This window comes from Schistocerca americana, chromosome 3 (assembly GCF_021461395.2).
Source record: "Schistocerca americana isolate TAMUIC-IGC-003095 chromosome 3, iqSchAmer2.1, whole genome shotgun sequence".
NCBI lineage: Eukaryota > Metazoa > Arthropoda > Insecta > Orthoptera > Acrididae > Schistocerca > Schistocerca americana.
In genome coordinates this window covers 174,366,449-174,380,646 of record NC_060121.1, presented here as the reverse complement: position 1 = coordinate 174,380,646, position 14,198 = coordinate 174,366,449, and the positions used below count along the sequence as shown (strand labels likewise).

Sequence of the window (14,198 nt, the reverse complement as noted above, 5' to 3'; positions counted from 1 at the left end):
CCCATCAGATTGGAGAAGGAAGTTGGCCATGCCTTTTCAAAGGAATCATCCCGACATTTGCCTGAAATGATTTAGGGAAATCATGGAGAACTAAATCAGGATGGCTCGATGCAGGATTGAACCATTGTCCTCCCAAATGCAAGGTCAGTGTGCTAACCACTGAACCACCTCGCTCAGTCTTGGTAAGGAAAAATATTTTCCTACTTTTCATAGCAGCTTTCAAACAAGGCTATTGAACTATGGTAGGCCTTTTCAAAATGGCTCTACCTTGCTCAGTATATGCAAGTCAAGATTGTAATAGACACTGAAGCACTGAAGAAAACAGTATAGGCATGCATACTCAAGTACAGAGATATGTAAACAAGCAGAATATGGTGCTGCAGCCGGTGATGCCTCTATAACACAATAAGCGTCTGGAACAGTTGTTAGCTCAGTTACTGCTGCTACAATGGCAGGTTATCAAGATTTAAATGAGTTTGAACGTGATGCTATAGTCAGCGCACAAGCGATGGGACATGGCATCTCTGAGATAGCATTGAAGTGTTGATTTTCCCATACAATCATTTCACGAGTGTACCATGAATATCAAGAATCCAGTAAAACATCAAATCCCCAACATCGCTGCGGCCAGAAAAAGATATTACAAGAACGGGGCCAATGATGACTGAAGAGAATTGTTCAACGTGACAGAAATGCAACACTTCTGCAAACTGCTGCAGATTTCAATGCTGGGCCATCCTCAAGTGTCAATGTGTGAACAACTCAAAGAAACACCACCAACACGGGCACTCGGAGCCGAAGGCTCAGTCATGTGCCCTTGATGCAAAGCTCTACACCTCACCTGGACTCATCAACACCGACATTGGACAGTTGGTGACTGGAAACATGTTGCCTGGTCCAATGAGTCTTGTTTCAAATTGTATCGAATGGATAGATCTTCATGGGTGCGGAGACAACCTCATGAATCCATGGACCCTGCACCTCAGTAGGAGACTGTTTGAGCTGGTGGAGACTTTCTAATGGTGTTGGTTGTATGCAGTTGGAGTGACGTGGGGGCCCTGATACTTCTAAGTGACACATATGTAAGCATCCTGTCTGATCACCTGCATCCATTCATGTCCATTGTGCATTCTAACGGACTAGGGCGATTCCAGCAGGACAATGCAACACCCCACACATTCCAGAATTGCTAAAGAGTGGCTCCACGAACACTCTTCTTGTTTTAAACACTTTTGCTGGCCACCAAATTCCCCAGACACTAACATTATTGAGCATATCTGGGATGCCTTGTAACAAGCTCATCAGAAGAGATCTCTATCCCCTCAATCTCTTACGGATTTATGGACAGCCCTGCAGGATTCATGGTGTCAGTCCCCTCCAGTACTACTTCAGACATTAGTTGAGTCCATGCCACATCATGCTGCAGCACTTCTGTGTGCTTTCGGGGGCCATACATGATATCAGGCAGGTGTACTAGTTTCTTTGGCTCTTCAGTGTATTATACTCAAGAATTTTATCCCACAAAACTTCAAACCTTCATCCTCAGATACTGAAACAGAGTTACTTTTGCAAGTCTTATGTTTACTTTTTACTTGCAGTTACTTAAAAATGAATGAATGCATTTATTTGATAGCCACATAATGCCATAACATTCAGTCCTGTTCAGGAGAATGTAATGCTGTACCATGTTGAACTCTTTGGTTAAGTCCAAGAATACACCCGCTGTTTTCCATCAATTACTTTCAAAATAGTTTAAATGCATTCTAATGTAAATGTATCAGTAGTTCTCTGGGTTATAAAACCATGTTGAGAATGAATTAAGTTCCATTTGTGTCAGTGAACCTTATTAATTTGTTGTACATTACTTTTTCCTATACTATGGACAAAGAGGAGGATTATGTGATGCAAAAACAGTTCATCACTTTATCATCAGTTTTATCAATATGTATTATTTTTGTTGTTTTTAATAGCAAAGAAAGGATATCCTTCTATATCAGCAGCAATAAGTAACACAACTTAACAATCAATTAGGTGTATTGACAAACACTTTTACAACCCCACAAAACATGTAAATGAGCACTAATTTGCTTATTGGAAGTTAACTGGAATTGAACTAGCAACTTATACTTGAGCCATGCACATTGCTGCAAAGCGTAATGGTAATAGCCTTAAATATTATCTGGAAAATGGAGAATATCTCAGTTCAGGTTGAGCTGGCTAGTCCATATACATTAGCAGAGCATAGTTAACTCTGGAGGATAGTGGAATGATTGTTATTGGGCCTGTGGATTCTTATATCAGCTGTTGTTGGTTCTGCTCATGCTCAAATAGTGTGAGAGTCCGCTTCTGAATTCACCACTGCCCATGGCAAGGCAGTGAAACTCCTCCTATCAACAGTTTCAGCTTCCATAGAAGGAAAGAATTCTAAATATCCGATTATGGTGAGCACTTGCATAGGAGAGTAAGATGCTCGATCATATTTTGGATGGAAATCTGTAAGATCCTGGTTTGTATACCATCAATTCCTGCTGACTACATATATTATAGTTGTTATTTAACCTTTACTGTTATTTCCCTCCTTATATTTCTAATAAACACTGGTAAGTTACAGGTGTTGATTTTGTTTCCTATTGGCTGCTGATTTGTGTTGAAATTACTTTGTGTGCACTGAAGTTTTAGCTATTCTAGCGAAGTAGCTGTTGAATTTGCTCTCTTGGTGCCTATAAGAGAAATTTTTGTCAAAGTCTCACTCGACTGTTTCTTGAGTTCTTGTCATATACACAGAATTCACATTGAGATGGGACACCTCGCAAGATCAATAAAGTCCATACTAATAAACTTCTTGAAAGAAACAGTACAACCACAACATAACATATCAATAAATTTTTATTTAATTCCTATGAATCTGATCTGTTGCTGGTTGCCACATTTGTACACAATGCTATTTATGTAGTGACTTAAGGTGCAAGTGTAATAAGCCTGTACTTAATAAATGTTATCATTTGCTCTTCTCAGCTTGTAAAGAACACGCATATGCTAAGTTACGGAGTTGTGTTCTTGCATGAATAAAAGAATGTCATAATATTATCTGTGTGGAATAATCATTTATGAATATGTTCATACATATAAAATGAACATTTATATATGATTTCAGCATTTTAAGTTTTGTGAAGTGCAACCTTAATTGCTTGAAGAGAAACTATTATACAACAAAGTCTGAAAAAGACTCAGTGATCAAAAGTAAATAATTATACGCAAAATAAAATGAAACCACTAAAATTGCAGATTTCACTAAGAAGCTAATTAAAATAAGTCAGACCCACACAATAGATAAGTTGCTGCTGCGTAATATGTTGTCATGACCACTGAGTGCAATAAAAAGTGCAGTCAATTTGTAGTGGCATTGAAACAAATTTAAATAAGAATCTCTTCATTTCATTGATAATAAATAAAAGTAGTTGGAGAAAGAAGAGATGTGGACCAAATTCATTTTTATTGACGTGTATGTAAGAAAACTTAAGGTTAGACTCTGGCTTCAGTGATTATTGGGGGTGTTGAAGTGCACAAAGCAGAAAATAAAACATTTGATTAATGGGTGATAAACAAGTGTGATAGAAAAAAAAGAGAAAGTAAATGTAAATGTACACACACATAAGATACCTAGATGAATACATACAAAAATCCAACAATATGAATACATTAATGGGCCTGCAGACTGCTGCAGTGGTACACTTAATGTCAGAACAATTGCATGTCTTTTTGGTAACTGAGCATGGTAGGACAGTGCTAAGTGGGAAGACTATCATTCATGAGTACAGCGGTTCAAAGTTCTAACCTGTTATCCACATTTATGTTGCCATGATTTCCCTATATAGCTTAGAATAAATTCCAGGATGGTTCCTTTGAAGGGGCATGGCCAATTTACTTTCCTATCTTCCACAATTCGAGCTTGCACTCTAGCTTTAATGAACTTTTTATCAAAGGGACATATGATTAATCTTCTTTCTTTTTTTACCTTTGTGGTCTTCAAAAAATTTACATTGTCACTTGTTTACAATGGTGTAAGCTTTACTTCAATAAATTTCTTCAAACACTCAGTAAACATAACTTATTCATGTGAGAGTTTGTAATTTTAATAATAAAATGTTGTGAAATGGTAATTGTGTCACAGTTATCAAACACATCTATAAACAAATAGTTCAGACATACAGCTCTTGATAGAAGTATAGAGGATACAAAGCAAGGTTTGGATATAAAAGCAGCAGAAAGGTTGATCATGTATTTTGACAAATCTGGGGCATATTTTCCCAATATCTCAATTATTGTCCTCTTTCAGGAAGAGAACATCAGAGTTAATGTTTCTTTTCTTGTGTCTATAAGACAACTCCTGGTGTCTTATTGTGAGTATATGCATTTTTACATTCACGTAATACTGGAAGGTTTAATATTTTTAATTCTTGGTTATACTATACAAATGTTTCATATATTTTTAACTGTGGTTTTATTTAATTTTGACTTTTGTGATACAGAATGAGTTTTGATAAAAAAAAAGTTATATCTTTCTGCTGAAATTTAAGTAGAGCAGGAAGTGACATAAAACATCCATGCACTGCACTGATTAATGAATTACAAATCTCTATTTCATTTGTGTGTGACAATTTTAACTTAATAAAAAGACAGATGGCCTCAACAGTACTTATTTTCAAGACGTACAAGTCCCAATACACACAACAAAACCACTGAAAAACGAATTGAAACAGTACTCTTAGTTCTGCATCATGAGTTCCTTCTTCAGTAGAGGAAAGAAAAACTCACTGGGGATGATTGGAAATGGTGGGAGGGTGGCATGTCATTCAGAACACAGGTTAAGACTCACACTGAGTACATTGTGAAGGTTGGAGAACTATTTTTACTTATTTTGTCCAGGTTTTACTGAGATGCATCTGCTGAAAGTAAGTACAGGCCATCCCACTGTGTCATTGTGAATTTATCTACCTTCAACTTTTCTTTTATACAATTAGTTTTAATTTTAATATCAACTACAATTTTTCCTCTCTAATCTCTGTGGGCATATATTCACACACATTTTACCTGTACCTAATTTCCTCATGTTTTATAATCTTAGCAGTACTATGACCAGTGTTAATTTCTTGAACCATCACACATATTAGTACTTTTTCCATGGGATCCTACTGGACTGAAATCCAACAAAGCTTGGAAGATCAATACTGACGCAGCTAAGAGAACATATTATCTCATCTCAGAACCACCTGGAGCTACTTCACTCTTGCACCCAGCCTGTAATACCATCTTCAACTGCACCTGTTTTTTTATTAGTTTTGTTGGTGTTGTTGTCTTTTCTCAGCTTCCTGGCGGTATCGTTCAAGCTCCTAACAAAAAATAAAAATGTTTGTAACAGAGACATAACAGATGAAATGAGACAATAATAAACCAAAATGTATTTGGCAAAAAACTTACTTCATCTTTCTGTGCCCTTAATGAATCTATCAATGGTTCACGAAAGTTGAGATCCTTGGCAGGATCATCTGGAATAGCATTAGTTTCTGCCTCCTGTAATAAGAATCAAAGAAGTACATGAAAATCTTGAAAGACCATTGCTTTTCTCAGAAACTGGGACTAAAATTAAGTACAACAGAGATAATATAAAATTATGGAACAGTATTCATGAGCAGTACATAGCTGCAGGAGGCAAAAACATTCATACTGCCACACAGAAGTAAATGACACTGTGATGGCCTTTCGTCACATAGCTGTCTTAGCAGTTTTGTACGTCCCTAGCTCATAACAGCCATTGTTAAGGTAAAGAGTTTCTTCCTTCTTGTGTTACTTCCATCTCAAGCTTTCAATCCTGCCATGTGACCAGATACCAGCACACTATGGTCGCTGGCTACAAGTAGAAAACAATAGTTCAGTCAACGTGAGACTTCCGCTGACCTAGCTTCGACCAGTTTCTATCTTCTCCTCAGGGTGTCAACACTGCTTCCTGCTCCACACTCACACTGTTAGGGACATGCCATGTGGCAACACGAACAGTGAAGCTTTCAGAGATACCCGTGTCATGCCATCTCTACCCCTGCTATGCAGCTGGGTCTGTATTGGTTTTTCATGCTGCATTTTCTGCCAAAGACTGTTAATTTATGCCTTATGTTGGATTATCATTGTGCTGGTGAAACTTGGGATGAGACTGCCACCTTGCTTGGCATCGACATTTTCTACTGTGCTGCACCATTTTCCAGCACCACCCATGCTAGCGAGTGACTTTGTTCAGAACTTATGAATTGCAAGACTATTTTGTATGTTTTTCACTGTAGTTGCATAATCAGTAATTAGATGTGTTCCTCAAACAAGTGTGAGCATTTTTCTTGTGCTGTGTCCACCATGCTCTGCTCTACTATTCGGTAATTGAGTAATAAGTTAGGTGAGGAAACATTCCATAACACTTTCCCAGCATTTGGAACTGCAGGATAAGAGTAACACATCTGTTGTGAGGATTAAGGGGAGGCAAAGATCTCCATTACATACATGTGTTCCTTTCTTAGAATTCCTAGTCTCATGATATTTAAAAAAATAGTATTTGTTGTAGCCTTGGTAGCCTGTAGACAAACAGTTTTTTTCCTATCCTTCCATATTATTCTTCCTGGAGGCGAATATTTGTGAGAAGAATTATAAGATGATAAAAACTAGAAAGTCCAAATACAAATCCAACAACACAAGCACACAGTGATTAAATCAACCACTAAAGTGGTTTAGAGTTTGGTATTTTTTTTCTTTTGAAGAAACTCTAAAAGCTGGCAGCGTACAACAGATGGCAGCATACAACAACGAGCAGGAAGACAGGAATTCACACAAACACTGTCTGGTTTCCAACTGGTAACTGGACCCCACGTTAAGCAATACAGTGGCTTGGCTTACACTCATGCATAGTCTTCCAAGAGCATTGTCAAAACACGAGCTACATGTTTCTCTGGTGCCCGTTGGGACTACCAACAGATGGGGTTTCACTAGGCATGGCCTACACCTAAGCAGGACTGGGAAAGGAAGATTGGTACAGCTGATTCATGAAAGTGTAGGGGGTGGATCTTGGGCCACACATGGTCAGATACCTGTTGTCATATGTAGGAAAAGTAGGCCTTTTTTTAGGATAAATCCAGACAACAGGCTCCCCTGCCTAAAGAGTATCTCCAGCACTTTAAAAAATACTGAAACAATCACTCACAAGACAGATTTTAACACCTCAAATATCACATATACCAGATGTCACAAAGAAAAACAAACCATTGGAAAGAGTAACATGGGGCATTTCACAGACTTGACAATCCTCCATCAAAACATGCAATCTATAAAAAATAAAATACAACTATTAGAAGTTGAGCTGCAATCTTTGAACTGCACAGTAGTTTGTATTACTGAGCACTGGTGTAGATACACAGAAATCCAACAGGTAGTATTATCACTGTATGAAAAGGCAGACTCTTACTGCAGAACTACTTCAAGGGGTGGAGAATCATGCATTTATATCAGAAAAGGAACACAGTTCAAATCAAGACGTGACCTCATTACCGTAAGTGAAGACAAACACTTCGAATATCAGCTATTGAATTAACAGAGCTTGATATCACCAAGAAATTAATCATTTTGTGTGTGTATAGATCTCCCAGTGGTAGTGTGGACACTTTTTTCAATAAGTTAACAGAAGTTCTAGATAAAGTTTCAAGTACAAAGGTCAACATAATTCTGTGTGGGGGCATTAACATCAACACTAACATCATAAATGAATCCAGCAGCACCCTCATAAATATAATTCAAAGTTTTGGCATGTCCCTATTAGTCAATAGTGCAACAAGGGTTACCACAACGACTTCATCAGTAACTGACCATGTGGTCACAAATATGGATGGGGAAAAATGTGATGTAGCTGTAAAATATCTCATACTATCAGACCATTTCTGTCAAATAACAACAGTAAAGTCAGGCATAGAATCATTCCCTAAACTACAAGCCTACAAATGACATCTATCAGAAATCAAAATAAAAGATTTTTCAAAACAACTAGAAAAACAAAGCTGGGATGAAGTGTATTAGGAAACCAATGTGAATATGAAAGTCTCTAAACTCTCCATACTTTTTAAATTGAACTTTGAAAAGGCGTTTCCAAAAGTATGCTTGTCTGTATCAACATCTCACAAAAACAGGTGGATAACAGCAGGTATTAAGAAGTCCTCCGAAACACTGAAACACCTAAGTTCCATGAAAAAGGTTCGCAATGATCCAGAATTCTTAAATTTCTATCATAGATACAAAAAGATCTACAGGAAGGTGCTGATTGCAGCAAAAAAAGGTCATTTAATGACAAAATAATATATAATGCAGAGAATAAAAGCAAAGCAGTATGGGATGTTATAAAAAAGGAAACTGGGAGAGGTAAACAAACAAAGAATAACATACTTGTAAGGGAGGGAGATAAAGTAAAAAATGATCCACAACACTTTGCAAACTATGTAAACGAGCATTTTTCAAGTATTGCAGAGAAGTTACAGCAAAAATTCCCCCAAACACATATAACACCTGTAAATAATGTTGCACTAAATACAATGATGTTACTTCCAACCACAGAGAATGAAGTCGGTAAAACTGTTCAAAAACTAAAAAATAAAAAGTCAGTAGGCTTAGATGAAGTACCATTGTGTGTAATGAAACAATGCATAGGTATTATACAAGGCCCCTTAACAAATATAATAAATGATTCCTTCACTTCAGGGACATTTCCAGAGCGTTAAAACAGGTAAGAGTTGTACCTTTGCTTAAGAAAGGTAATGCAGAACACATACAAAATTACTGGCCGATTTCCCTGTTGTCACCATTCTCAAAAATAATAGAAGCAATTATGAAGGACAGATTAATGAATTACCTGAATAAATACAATCTTTTAAGTGAATCACAGTTTGGTTTCCGAAGTGGCAAAAATAGAGTCAGCCATAGTAGAATTCACAAAAGTTGTACTTGATGCTCTTGATAAAGATGAGTGTGTCACAGGCATATTTTTGGATCTTTCTAAGCTGTTTGATACTGTCGACCACAAATTCTATTAAATAAATTAGAAGCATTAGGAATAATAGGGGTTGCTAATCACTGGTTTCGACAATACCTAACAGATAGGGTACAAAGAGTAGAGATAACACATACTTCAAATAGATCTAAACATTTAGTAAAACACTTATCAGAGCCAAAATACATTAATATAGGGCCTCCGCAAGGTAACACATTAGGACCAATACTGTTCCTGATATACATCAATGACTTTCGCAGTAGTGTTACTCATGGTGAAAAAAATCCTCTTTGCTGATGACAGCAATATTATAGAAAACAAGATAACTCCTTGCCGAGAAAGCAAATGAAACTCTCAAGGGAGTTTATGATTGGTCAATAAGTAATAAAGTGACATTGAACATAAAGAAAACTAATGCCATGAATTTCAGTTTTAAGAGGAGAAATGACAATGTTAAATTAAATGTAGATGGAAGCTCTATAGACTGTTTAACAAACACAAAATTTCTAGGAAAGAATATTGATCCTCAGTTGAAGTGGTGTGAACACACAAAGGTACTGGCAAACAGAATGTCATCAGCATGTTATGCCCTTAGAATTCTATCATCAGTGTGTAACATGCAGTGTCTTTTAGTTACATACTATTCATATGTACACTCAATTCTTAGCTATGGCATTCTTTTTTGGGGAACAAATGCACAAAATATCAACACAATTTTCAAACTCCAGAAAAGAGCTGTTGTTGTTGTGGTCTTCAGCCCTGAGACTGGTTTGATGCAGCTCTCCATGCTACTCTATCCTGTGCAAGTTTCTTCATCTCCCAGTACCTACTACAACCTATATCCTTCTGAATCTGTTTAGTGTATTCATCTCTTGGTCTCCCTCTATGATTTTTACCCTCTACGCTGCCCTCCAATGCTAAATTGGTGATCCCTTGATGCCTCAGAACATGTCCTACCAACCAATCCCTTCTTCTAGTCAAGTTGTGCCACAAACTTCTCTTCTCCCCAATCCTATTCAATACCTCCTCATTAGTTATATGATCTACCTATCTAATCTTCAGCATTCTTCTGTAGCACCACATTTCGAAAGCTTCTATTCTCTTCTTGTCCAAACTAGTTATCGTCCATGTTTCACTTCCATACATGGCTACGCTCCATACAAATACTTTCAGAAACGACTTCCTGATACTTAAATCAATACACGATGTTAACAAATTTCTCTTCTTCAGAAACGCTTTCCTTGCCATTGCCAGTCTACTTCGACCATCATCAGTTATTTCGCTTCCCAAATAGCAAAACTCCTTTACTACTTTAAGTGTCTCATTTCCTAATCTAATTCCCTCAGCATCACCCGACTTAATTCGACTACATTCCATTATCCTCGTTTTGCTTTTGTTGATGTTCATCTTATACCCTCCTTTCATGACACTGTCCATTCTGTTCAACTGCTCTTCCAAGTCCTTTGCTGTCTCCGACAGAATTACAATGTCATCGGCGAACCTCAAAGTTTTTATTTCTTCTCCATGAATTTTAATACCAACTCCGAATTTTTCTTTTGTTTCCTTCACTGCTTGCTCAATATACAGATTGAATAACATCAGGGATAGGCTAAAACCCTGTCTCACTCCCTTCCCAATCACTGCTTCCCTTTCGTGCCCCTCGACCCTCATAACTGGCATCTGGTTTCTGTACAAATTGTAAATAGCCTTTCGTGCCCTGTATTTTACCCCTGCCACCTTCAGAATTTGAAAGAGTGTATTCCAGTCACCACTGTAAAAAGCTTTCTCTAAGTCTAGAAATACTAGAAACGTAGGTTTGCCTTTCCTTAATCTAGCTTCTAAGATAAGTCGTAGGGTCAAAATTGCCTCACGTGTTGCAATATTTCTATGGAATCCAAACTGATCTTCCCCGAGGTCAGCTTCTACCAGTTTTTCCATTCGTCTGTAGAGAATACGTGTTAGTATTTTTCATCCGTGACTTATTAAACTGATTGTTCGGTAATCTTCACACCTGCTTTCTTTGGGATCGGAATTATTATATTCTTCTTGAAGTCTGAGGGTATTTTGCCTGTCTCACACATCTTGCTCACCAGATGGTAAAGTTTTGTCAGGACTGGCTCTCCCAAGGCCGTCAGTAGTTCTAATGGAATGTTGTCTACTCCCAGGGCCTTGTTTCCACTCAGATCTTTCAGTGCTCTGTCAAACTCTTCACGCAGTATCGTATCTCCCATTTCATCTTCATCTACATCCTCTTCCATTTCCATAATATTGTTCTCAAGTACATTGCCCTTGTATAGGCCCTCTATATACTCCCTCCACCTTTCTGCTTTCCCTTCTTTGCTTAGAACTGGGTTTCCATCTGAGCTCTTGATATTCATACAAGTGGTTCTCTTTTCTCCAAAGCTCTCTTTGATTTTCCTGTAGGCAGTATCTATCTTACCCCTAGTGAGATAACCCTCTACATCCTTACATTTGTCCTCTAGCCATCCCTGCTTAGCCATTTTGCACTTCCTGTCGATCTCATTTTTTAGGCGTTTGTATTCCTTTTTGCCTGCTTCATTTACTGCATTTTTATAATTTCTCCTTTCATCAATTAAATTCAGTATTTCTTCTGTTACTCAAGGATTTCTACTAGCCCTTGTCTTTTTACCTACTAGGTCCTCTGCTGTCTTCACTACTTCATCTCTCAAAGCTACCCATTCTTCTTCTACTGTATTTCTTTCCCCCATTCCTGTCAATTGTTCTCTCATGCTCTCCCTGAAACTCTGTACAACCTCTGGTTCTTTCAGTTTATCCAGGTCCCATCTTCTTAAATTCCCACCTTTTTGCAGTTTCTTCAGTTTTAATCTACAGTTCATAACCAATAGATTGTGATCAGGGTCCACATATGCCCCTGGAAATGTCTTACAATTTAAAACCTGGTTCCTAAATCTCTGTCTTACCATTATGTAATCTATCTGAAACCTGTCAGTATCTCCAGGCTTCTTCCATGTATACAACCTTCTTTTATGATTCTTGAACCAAGTGTTAGCTATGATTAAGTTTTGCTCTGTGCATAATTCTATCAGGCATTTCTTAGCCCCAATCCATATTCACCTACTACGTTTCCTTCTCTCCCTTTTCCTACTACCGAATTCCAGTCACCCATGACTATTAAATTTTTGTCTCCCTTCACTATCTGAATAATTTCTTTTATTTCATCATACATTTCTTCAATTTCTTCGTCATCTGCAGAGCTAGTTGGCATATAAACTTGTACTACTGTAGTAGCTGTGGGCTTCTTGTCTGTCTTGGCCACAATGATGCATTCACTATGCTGTTTGTAGTAGCTTACCCGCGCTCCTATTTTTTTTATTCATTATTAAACCGACTCCTGCATTACCCCTATTTCATTTTGTATTTATAACCCTGTATTCACCTGACCAGAAGTCTTGTTCCTGCTGCCATTGAACTTCACTAATTCCCACTATATCTAACTTTAACCTATCCATTTCCCTTTTTAAATTTTCTAACCTACCTGCCCGGTTAAGGGATCTGACATTCCATGCTCCGATCTGTAGAACGCCAGAAAAGAGCTATAAGAATAATAACCAAAAATGCTAGTCAAGCTCATTGTAAAGATCTCTTTAAAATACTGGGGATTTTAACTGTTCCATGTGAATACATTTACGTCAGTTGTACACATCAAAAATAACATTGGTAATTAATGCACACACAGCTCTGTCCATGAACATGCAACAAGAGATAGACTCAACTTACATTTACCAAGAAAAAATAAATATAAAACTCAAAACAGCATTTCTACCAAGGAATAAAACTGTACAATAAATTTCCAAAAGAGATTAAAGAAATTGCAAAAATACACTTATTTAAAAAGGTAGCTACAAAGTACCTGTTATGCAATACACTTTATACATTGAAGGATTACTTAGCTAATACAGAGTAGGGGTTTGATAAAAAAAGAGTTATACAAATAAATAATAATAATAATAATAATAATGATAATAAAATATCCAACATTCCACATAACACCTTCACTTGATGTTTTGTTCCTTCTTTTTTTTTCCTTTCTAGAAATACTTACCCCCAAGCTATGTATGGCACAATACTAACACCTCTTCCTCTTTCTGAGCTCAACATCTCACTCATTATGGAGGGATGCTCACTCAGTTTTTCAGGATAGCAAATGGGAAGTTGCGGTACAGAAAATGGCCCAGAGATCACTAGTGTGTGTGTGTGTGTGTGTGTGTGTGTGTGTGTGTGTGTTGTGAGTGAATTGTTATGAAACAATGTGTGTATAGTGTGTGCAGTGACTGATAGTGAGACATGAGTCAACAATGTGGCATTAAAATATTTAATAAGTTATTTGTAAAAAAAAGTATTGTATACCAGGAGTAAATCTAATGATTGTCTCTAACTAGAAGTCTGTAAACATATGTGTATATTAATTAGCTTATTTTAAATTGATCTAAATTTGTAAGTACTTTGACATGTCCTATATCCTTGTAAAAAGACATCTACGAATGAATAAAGCTGCTGATACAACTACTACCACCACCACCACTACTACTACTACTACTACTACAATACAGTGGCTTGGCTTACACTCATGCATAGTCTTCCAAGAGCATTATCAAAACCTGAGGTACATTTGTGGTTAGCCACTAAAGTATTAAAAGGAATTAAAGTTTCTGGTTATAAAGGTTCAGTTAAGATATGATTAATAAATGAAAGATATGATTAGTAAATTACCAGAAGCTTGATCTGACTAATGCAACTTTCAGGGTCTGTTAATGACGTCAGTTCTAGTTTCTGTAATTCTGGCTTTAGTAGTAGTACAACATCTTATTAAATCTACATCTATACTCTGCAAACCACTGTAAAGTGCTTGGCAGAGAGTACTTCCCATGTAGAGCTTATTATTGATCTTCCCTTTCCACTTACATATGAAGAGTGAAGGAATAGCTGCTTCAATTTTACTATACATTCTGTAATTAGTTTGACCTTGCCCTCATGGTCCCTATAGAGTGACACATTGGAAGTTGTAGTACATTCCTAGACCTGTCACTTAACAGTTTTTGTAACTCTTTAAGTAGGCTTAAAGGATAGTTGACAATTATGTTCAAATGTC

General features: G+C 37.1%; 1 protein-coding gene across 1 annotated transcript in view; it reads right to left on the bottom strand.

Annotated features, from left to right (window-relative positions):
- Positions 1-4,570: 4,570 nt before the first annotated feature.
- Positions 4,571-14,198, bottom strand: part of LOC124606811 (cytoplasmic dynein 2 light intermediate chain 1) — an 88,790-nt gene continuing 79,162 nt past the window's right edge. Inside the window, exons 8-9 of the mRNA XM_047138879.1 lie at positions 5,479-5,571; positions 4,571-5,390 (exon numbers count right to left, since the gene is read on the bottom strand). Of these exons, the coding sequence (XP_046994835.1) occupies positions 5,334-5,390; positions 5,479-5,571 (150 nt within the window). The 3' untranslated portion in view covers positions 4,571-5,333. The remainder of the gene's footprint in view (positions 5,391-5,478; positions 5,572-14,198) is intronic.